The sequence below is a fragment of the Octodon degus genome, unplaced genomic scaffold (genome assembly GCF_000260255.1).
Source record: "Octodon degus isolate 3935 unplaced genomic scaffold, OctDeg1.0 scaffold00048, whole genome shotgun sequence".
Classification (NCBI taxonomy): domain Eukaryota; kingdom Metazoa; phylum Chordata; class Mammalia; order Rodentia; family Octodontidae; genus Octodon; species Octodon degus.
This window is the reverse complement of record NW_004524624.1, coordinates 12,671,745-12,681,641: the sequence shown is the minus strand read 5'-3', so window position 1 is coordinate 12,681,641 and position 9,897 is coordinate 12,671,745. Positions and strand designations below refer to the sequence as shown.

The 9,897-nt window shown below is 39.5% G+C and overlaps 1 protein-coding gene across 2 annotated transcripts in view; it reads right to left on the bottom strand.

Annotated features, from left to right (window-relative positions):
• Cfap36 (cilia and flagella associated protein 36) overlaps positions 1-9,897 on the bottom strand; it is a 26,470-nt gene that overhangs the window by 2,938 nt on the left and 13,635 nt on the right. For both annotated transcript variants that reach the window (XM_023716590.1, XM_004632436.2), the window contains 4 exons: positions 8,277-8,391; positions 5,495-5,582; positions 4,682-4,733; positions 1,703-1,805 (listed from right to left, as the gene is read on the bottom strand). In XM_023716590.1, coding sequence (XP_023572358.1) covers positions 1,703-1,805; positions 4,682-4,733; positions 5,495-5,582; positions 8,277-8,391 — 358 coding nt within the window. The remainder of the gene's footprint in view (positions 1-1,702; positions 1,806-4,681; positions 4,734-5,494; positions 5,583-8,276; positions 8,392-9,897) is intronic.

Here is a 9,897-nt window from a genome sequence, read left to right as displayed (position 1 = left end):
CTACTTTCTCTTAGTTTAATGAGAAGAAAGGTTTGTACTAATAGTGTTTAGACAAGATATTACGTCTGCATCTTATACTATAAATAACTACTACAAAGACAACAATATACAATGTATTATTTATTATAACAGTCCTACTAACCTGTTTTGAAACTGTCTCATTGCTATTTCTTTCTCAATAAAATTAATTTTAAAATAATAATAAAATGAAATTAAAGAGCAAAATAAAAGAAGACAATAGGAAAAACAGGAACAGGACAATAGGAAACATCTTTTGCAAATAGAAAGAACCAAGCGATGAAGGGAGGGGGGAGGGAGGAGAGGGGAAGGGGAAGTAAAAAGAATTAAGATATGTTTTGTACATAACCAACTACCCACAAAGAATGTAGTCGTGATGTGCTATAAAAATGCACTAATGAAAATCAAAGTTTAATAAAAGACATGGGCAATAAATACACCAAAAAATGTTCCACATCTCTAGCCATCAGACAAATACAAATTAAAACACTTGAGCTTCCACCTTTTCTGGAATTAATGGCTATCATCAAGAAATCAAATAATAAATGTTGGAAAGGCTCTTGGGAAAAAGGTACCTTTATACACTGGTGGTGGGAATGTAAACTATTATAACTATCAAGGAAATCAGTACAGTAATTCCTCAAAAAAAGAAGTTGTTCGGAAAGTAAACATTCCATGAAAACTACCGATTTCCCTTCTGGGTATCATCCTGAAAAAGCTAATGGCACCGTATTACACTGACACACGCATTCTCATGTCTGCAGCAGCACGACTCACAACTGCTAACTCCTGGAAGTAGCCTGTCCGTCAGCAGGTAAACGGTAAAGAAAATGTGCTGTTTATACACAGTGGACTACTACTCTGCCTTAAAAAGAGAAGTCACTTGTGGGAAACTCGATATACCTGTGGCCATAACATGAAGTGGAATAAATCAAACACATGGCTTAAATACTGCATGTCTTCTCTTACATGAGAGCCAAAATATAAAGAACAAATTAAAAGAAAAGGAAGAAGGGATAGAGATGTTTTGCAAGAGGTGGGGGAGGGGCCAGGGAGGGGATGAAAAACAGGTTTTTTTGTTGTTGTTGTTGTTGTTTTGTGGTACAGGGGATAGGACTCAGGACCCTGCACTTGCCAGGCGGGACCCTGCTTGTTCTACTGAGCTATCTCCCCAGCCCTAAAACAGTAAGATGTGCTATGCATGTGTACCAGCTCCCCCTGGAACATAACTAGTATGTACTGCACAGAGGTACTAATAAAAAGAAAGAAAGAAAACATTTTTAAACTTTCCCAACTGGAAAAAAAAAAAGTCTCATTTTTTTTTTTCTGAGAAAAGGACATTTACTTAAAACCATAGAAATCCATGATAGAGGAAACTGAAATCATGACCATGATTCAATTTTTATTTCAGAATTACTTGTTTTCTTACATGAAATCCAAGCATAAAGAAAGTGGATTTGCTTACTGCTCAGACTTAGGTGTCACGTATAAACACAAGAACTATATTTTCAGTTCAGAATTTCGTAACCTGCAAACTCTAATTTCACAAGCAATTTTAAATAGCAAAGCTATTCAATATTGCCTCCCAGAATTTTTGAAGGTTAAGTACACATGCAAGTATGACACTCTGTCAGGTGTTTCCGTATTCCTATTGCCAGGGAAAGCCCGACGCACTCGCCCTTACCTGAGGAAGGCTGTGCCACACACTCGCCGTCGCCTTGGGACTCACTCCCACCTGCAGCTTCGTCAGTGTACCCCCGGGCTGCTTCTGTTTTAGCCTCCGATAGCTGCAGATTCCATAATACACACAAACAGCTGAGATTAATGTTAACTAATTCTCTTACAAAACCCAAAGATGAAATGTTATTTTCAAAAATTAGAAAGTAGCTCATATTAATTCATTTTTCCTTAAAAACAGAAGAAAATCCTAAAGTATGTAGAGTGCAACTCACAGATGTATAAGCCATGAGCCCCCATACGTGGGGTGATAAATACGTGGGAGATATTACTTCCATAACAAAAATATCTCAAAAGGAAAAAAAGTATCTGCACACCCCTAAAGTGTGGGATCCAAGAAACTTAGTATGGTTTTCATATGAATTGGGTTAAAACTAATGTATTCCAACAGTAATTTTGAACCTGTTTCTCTTCTATACTCCTATATTTTAAAATACTAGTATCTAAAAACTTCAGTGCCTTTTACTAAAAAGAAATTCATTCAAAAATGCATAAATCAAGAGAGCGGGACATCAGGCTTCTCCACTAGAACTTTCCTTGTGGTAACAAGGGAAGACCGGTGATCATCCGGCATGGAAGCTGCAGCAGGTTTAAAAATGGGTGATGTTGAGAAAGGCAAGAAAATTTTTGTACAGAAGTGTGCCCAGTGCCACACTGTTGAGAAGAGAGGCAAGCACAAGACCTGGCCAAATCTCCTTGGTCTCTTTGGGCGGAAGACGGTCAGGCTGCTGGATTTTTACACAGATGCCAACAAGAAAAAAGGTATCACCTGGGGAGAGGATACACTGAAGGAGTACTTGGAGAATCCCAAGAAGTACATCCCAGGAACAAAAATGATCTTTGCTGGCATCAAGAAGGGAGAAAGGGCAGACAGCAGCTTACCTCAAAAAGGCTACTAATGAGTAATAGTCACTGCCTTATTTATTGCAGAACAGAAATGTCTCATGGCTTTTGTATGTGTACCATAATTTAATCTCATACACGAGAATTCAGATCATGAGTGGCTGACAGAATATTTTTGTTGGACAGTCCTGATTTAAATAAAATTGGCTTGTTGTTAAATGCGTATCATTTTTTTCTTCAAGGTTTGACAGTAATTCCAGTTCAGTAAATACTAACACTGTTTTCCCTTCTAAATACATAGTTGGACTTGATTAGTAATGTTGAACTTTTCACAAAGATTGAGAATATCATCTCAAAACTACTGAGTATTGGTTTTATATTTAGATTTATATAACTGGTTATGTGAATATGTTTAAATACTGAGAAATCTTTCATTGTCTCAAAACCAGGCAAGACTCCGCTGTTTCAGTTTGGGTTTATTAGCCTATTAAAGGGAGTGGTTGAAGACAAGAAAGCTATGTCTATATTTTTAGCCTTGACTATGCCAATTTAATTAGAATTCCCTATATCTAAAAAGTGCTGCCTTTTACTTATTGAAAGGAATTTTAGTGTGGTGTATGTATAATACCATATAAAGAATATTTAACATTTCTCACAAAAAAATGCATATACTTTTCATCTACTCTTCTTTAGGTAATTTAGAACAAAAGATTTTTTCAAAGACAGTAAAGTCATACAGGCATGTTTCCTAATGATAGAAAGACTGAAAACAACTTTTAAGTGATTGATAATTTATATCGTTTCCTTTTTCCTTCAGGAAGACTGGGAAAATGTGGAAAGGGAATTAGCAAAAAAGAGTAGAAGAGTGAATATTAGCTTCCATCGCCTCGCCAGGTACATGTTCCGTCTATCCTTGGAAAGATGGGCACTTCACGGAAATGGTTCTTCACGGAGGAACCCAGTGCCACGAAATGTGATACTGAATTATCCTGCTGCAGTCTCATCTATGAAAGCCTGGAGGGGGTCTTCAGGTGCGGTTTCTTCCTCTGGCGTGAAAGAGAAGTGGGACAAGGGCCAGGGACATGGCTCGAGAAGCGGGACAGAAGTAAAGAAATCCCTCACTGCTCGGCGCAGGAGGGGTGCTGAAGAGGAGCAAGGACCTGCGGAGGAGGGCTGGGAGCGGGCGGGGTGGATCAGGTGGACACTGCTGGGAGAGGACTGGAGGGGCCTTGGTGTGCGCCTGCGTGAAAATGAGACGCAAAGTCTATTTTGGGACTAGAACAAGAACACGGAACTCAGTCTGGGAGTTGTTTTGGGATCCAGTGCCATGTTGGATCACCCGCCACTAATGACCCTGGCAGAGCTCCGGAAGGGCAGAAATCCATCATTTCTGTCTTTTTGTTGTTAAAAGGGGTGACTTGACAGTAGTGATGGCTGTTATTTCAACACAGTGAAAGAATCAAGGAGAATGGAAAAGTAAAATGTTTTTTAATCTTACTTCATTCAGAAAATTAACAGAAATATTTATAAGGCATTCCCCCAGAATGTGATATTATAGTTTTTGAAGTTGATGATCCTAGTCTTTTTTTTTTTTTTCTCTCGGAACCGGGGATTGAACTCAGGCCCTTGCGCTTGCCAGGGAAGCGCTTATTCCACTGAGCCATCTCCCCTGCCCCAATGATCCTAGTCTTTATCCAGGAATTTAAAAGGTAGCTTTTTGGATAAATTACAAAATGAATAAAGTTATAAAGATTATTTTTGTGTAGTTGTTTGGTTGGTTGTTTGGGTACTGGAGATTGATGCCAGGGTCTTGCACATGCTGAACACAAGCTCTACGATGAGGCCAAACCTCATCCTCAAGAATTCCTTCCTCTATAAGAAGGTATTAAGTAAGTAAACATTGTTATAAGTATACGCTTTCTATATTTAAAAATTAAATATTTAGACTTGTCAAGAAAATATGAATAATGAGGCATGGTGTAATTCCCCCAAAGCTTACATACAGCAGAGATGACAGGGAAAATGACTAAGCAATAACAGCAATGAAATATACTTCTGTTGCATTTATATTTTCTATGGGCACCTGTTTTTTTCTCTTCCTTTCTTCTTCCAACTCATATTCTTCTTTGGATTTTCTGAAATACAGAAAACATCAATCTGCAGGGAGCAAGCTGGATCTGTTGAACGTTTTCCACTGTGACCTCATTCTCACCCCTACAGGGCCTCTCACTAAGCTGACCCAGCCTGAGTCACCTGACAATAGTTTTTTCTGTGCATGGAACCCACAGGAAACATAAAGAGCACAACAGAAAAGAACAGGAAGTAGGGAGGTTCTCAAAGGGGAAGGGATCAAGAGGCCAAGGATGGGGGCGCGTCGGGGGTAGGGGGATGCAGAAGAAAGGAAGGAATTGGGATGTGTTGTGTACATAAGCCGACTCCACACAGGGAATGTGCACATTTGCACTGCAACATGTACTAATAATCTAAAATAAAATTTAAACAATTAAAAACATTTTAATAATAATGTTAACGTTTTTAAAAATAAATATAGTACAGGTTGAGCATCCCTAATTTGAAAATCTGAAATGCTCAAACTTTTTGTAATCCAACATAACCCTCAAAAGCACTGCAGATTTGAGATTTTCAGATTAGGGATGCTCAACCAGTAAGGTCTATGCAGTCCAAGTTCCAAAATACATAGAATCATGGCCCTAACCATTTTGGAGAAGGGATTTCAAACTTATAAAATGATGAATCACTTTGGTGTTCAGTACAGAATTCACGTTTTCTGGGGGGGGGGGGAAATATATATATATATATGGAGAGATAGAGAGAGCGAGAGAGAGAGCTCACTTTAACATTACTAACAATCATTCAAAAATAAGGAAAGAGGTACCTAAGAACTTCCCTCAGGATTTTCATCTCTTCCTGCTCAAGGTCACTGACCACATCAGAGCCATCAGTTAAGCAGTCAGGTAACACACCTGTTCAAACACCACATGGAAGAACTTCAACTCAACTGAAAACTCTTCTCACTGCTCCAATGCATCTAGTAAAATTAGTTTATGATTTATCACTTTAAAAACCATTCCAAGCTTCTCTATCTTTGTTTTGTTATTGTTTTATTTTGGTGTTGTCACTGCTGTTTTGAGACAGGAACTCCCCATGTAGTTCAGACCAGCTTTGAACCCACTATGTAGCCCAGGCTGGCCTCAAACTCACAGTGATCCTCCTTCCTCAGCCTCCCACAGGTGTGTACCACCATGCCCAGCCAAGCTTATCTAATGCTTCTCTTTCTGCTTCTCATTTTAAGGAATCAGTCCCACCAAACACAATTTTATTGAGAAATATCTCTTAATGATTATTTGCATTAGCTATTGAAAATAATGACAGGAGCTGAGGATGTAGCTCAACAGTGGAGCGCTAGGCTAGCACACGTGAGGTCCTGGGCTAGTTCCCCAGCGCTACCAAAAAACCCCACAAAAGTATGGAAATAAAATAAATATAAGTTACTGTCTCCCATCATATAATATGAGGTCATACAATGAAATCACTGAGATAGCGCAGATAATGAAACTATATTCTCCCAGGTGACCCTTAAATGGAAATTTATAAAATAAATGTTATTCTATCAAAACAACACTTAAAGGGCCAGGGATATAGCTCAGGGGTACAGCATCTGGCTGGCAAGTGCAAGGTTGTTTGATTCCCAGTACCCCAAAAACCATAAAGAAAACAAAACAAAACAAAATTTAATACTCTTCATTTCTATCATAATAAATGTTACTGACAAGGGGTCTACCTACTATGTAAAATGAAAGCCCGAATGCTAAGCACTTTGGAAGGATAGAAATATAAAAGATTCAGTTTCCACCCTCAGAGCCTCTGCTCAGGTATGAGCCTAATTACTACAGACCACAGCAGCACCAACTTTGCCCAAAGGCAAATAAAAATTCATATGAAGTAATTTTAAGTGTTGGTTTAACTTATATCTTCCTGATAAGCAGGCAAATTGTACTAAATACTGCATTCCTATCTATAATAATTATATTCGATAGCATTAACAGAATGTCTCTTCCTTTTTTATCTTCCATGTTATTATCCACATAGGAGGAGGGGATTTTAGATATGCCCTGAAGTACAGTAACTTTACTATTCTAATACCCTTGATGTTTTCATGCATTTGTTAAAATTAAACATTTTATTTTGAGATAACTGCAAATTTACATGCAGTTGTAAAGAAGTAAAGATACAACATATCTTACGTCTCCCAGTGGTAACATCTTGTAAAATTATAGTACAATATCACCAGAAAACTGGCACATAGGAGGGGCCTGGCATCCAGACCCTTAAGAGCAATACAACCATCAACACAAGTAGCTACAGCGCTCATTTCTTTAAGAAACAAAGGACAGGTCCTGCTTCCAAACTGCCCTATGATCCCAGAACTCTGGGAGGCTGACACTGGAGACACAAGTTGGAGGCCAGCCTGGGCAATTTAACAACTTAGCAAGACCCTGTCTCAAAACAAAAAAAAATATATATATATATAAAGAGCTGAAGACAGAGCTCAGGGCAAAGGCCTTAAATTCATTCCCCAGTACCTGCAAGCCATTATAAAGAGTATCATGGCAACCAACTGAACAAAACAATACAAAAGAAGCACACAAGAATTAAAATGAAATGACCAAAAATGTAAGCTTTAGGGTTTATTTTTTCTGTAGTTACTTTGTTTTCATGGTGCCGGGCTGAACCCAGGCCCTGATGCGTCTGAGCCATGAACTCTTAACACGGATTTACCTCCCCAGGCGGATCAACAAATCTGAACAGAAACGAGAACCTATTTTAAATAGGAGATGGCACAATGACAAGAAATACAGTCAGCAACTTAGCTGATGGGAATCAGAAATTCTAGTGTGGTTCCGGCACACACTAAGGACACAAAAGCAGAAAAAAAGCTAGAACGTTTGAGCACAGAGATAGGCAAAGATGAAGCCAAAGAGAGCCACTAGCGCCTGCCTTCTCTCCTCTGTTCCATACGATGCTGGTGAGAGAGTCACACGCACCTGTGGCCTGGACCAGCGGCTCTAGCTGTGGCCCCAGCTCCACCTAGCTTCAGCATCACCCAGGCATGTGTTACACAGGCAAGTCTTCTGCGCTTTTTATACAGTGGAGTACTTCTCTGCGATAAAAAGGGTGTTTGGGGTATTTCTAGCTAAATGGATACATCTTGGGACCACACTCTTATTAATCTCTGAGAGCTTGCCCATGAGCTTTCACAACCCTCCAAACTGATTCCACTGTGCATGAAAGCTTAGGAATCATTTCCTCTTCTTAACATGTTAACAATAATAAGCCATGAGAATAGGTACCTTCTCTCAGCAGTCACTAAACCAGTCAAAAATATCAAAATTTGTTCACATAATGGCAGAGTAAAAAAACCAAGCGCTATAAAATCTAAAACATCATTAAATCGGATTTCAGTCTGCTTTCCTTGAGGTCAAGCACACTGAGCAGGAAGTCTGTACACTCAAAAGCCCTTCACTTACCCACAAGTTTCAAAGGTAGAATATATTTATATAAAGGAGCTACATTTAAAACCATATTATAACCAGAACTGGCAAAACTGGAAGAAAAAAAAGGATTTAGAACTTAGATTTCAAACGTCAACATGTTACCATTTCTCTCTTGAATGATTCGAATGGCCTGCAGCTGCATTTCAATGTTTTTCTGGACCATCATCGTTTTAAAGATGGTAAAATCTTCTGCCGCCAACACAGGTTGCAAAATGGCCTGTGGGAAGAAATCTGGAGGTTAAATGAAGTTCTAAATTTTGAAATTATATCCCATACCAAAATACGGCATGCTAATTCATGAATGCAAAGCACGATTTATGACTAAGTGACCTAAACGATTTCAATGTTTTCTTTCATTTTTCATCTTTTTTTCCATTGGTATGCTTGCATAGTGACTGTACACTCATCGTAGAAGCGGTGCATGTACCTAACACATTCTCTGTATCTCCCTTTTCTCCATCTCTTTCTCCCTCTATTTGCAAAATATCTGCCTCTCTGCTTCCTGTTATCCATCTTTTATAAAAGCCTTTAAAATAGGATTTTCAAGAAGCTACATTTCACTGTGATATATTTTTCCGAATGAGCCAGTATTAAATGACTCTAAAAACAACACATAACTCTGCCTTACATTTTTTTTTAATCTTTTATGTATTTATTTGGCATAAGGTCTCGCTACCCAGCCTGGACAGGAGTGATCCTCCAGTCTCAGCCCCCCCCCCCCCAGTGCTGGGATTACAGGCATGCACCACCATGTTTGGTTTCAGTGGCGGGCACAGCATGCCCAGGGTTTCTGGTGAGCACCGCATGCGGGTGGTACCGGGGATCAAACCTGAGTCCTTGCCAGGCAGGCGCTTAAAACTGCCACGCTATCCCCCCAGCCCCTTGCCTCACATGTTTAAAGTTACCACGATGGCATCTGGATTTGTTTTCAGCCAAAACATTCAATTATTTTTTGTTGTTGTTGTTGTTTGAGGGAGTTTTGTTTTGGTTTTGTGACACTGAAGATTGAACCCGGGCCCCTGCATTGAACTGCACTTCCACACCACGACCCTGCCCTTCAAGACAGGGTCTCACAAGGTCAACAGGTTGCCTAGACTGGGCTTGAACTCTGAATTCTGCCTCAGCCTTCCAGGGTGCTGAGACTACAGGCACGCACTTCGACGCTCAGCTTCAGTTTTTTTTTTAATAAACAAGAATGTTCTCCTAGGGCCGGGGAGATGGCTCAGGAGAATAAGCGCTTGCCTGGCAAGTGCAAGGGTCTGAGTTCAATCCCTGGTTCTGCCAAAAGAAAAAAAAAAAGGAATGTTCTTCTTCCTACAATGTAAAACTCAGTAAATAAAACATGCACAATGTTCCAGGAAAGACAATACTAATAATTCATTTGTGAAAGAGGTATGTTTTGGGATATTTAGTGGTAAGGTTTTTGTTTGTCCTATATAAAACACTTCAACAAAAAAATCAAACTATTACTTTTTAAAACCCTACTCCTTCACTCATTTTCTCTAAGTAGAAAATGCTCCATCCCTGTAGAATTTTAGCCATAGGACCACCAGACCACAGGAAAGACATAAAATATCTAAGTCATTTGGAAAGACAAAACTGTTTTCCTCACAGTTTGGAGACTGTGCCCAAAGGCACCTGCTCAGTGAACTTCCGCCCTACAGTCTCTGAGGAAGCAGGGCATCTGGGCTCCTGGGAGGGCTGCTACTCGGCCGGGCATCCT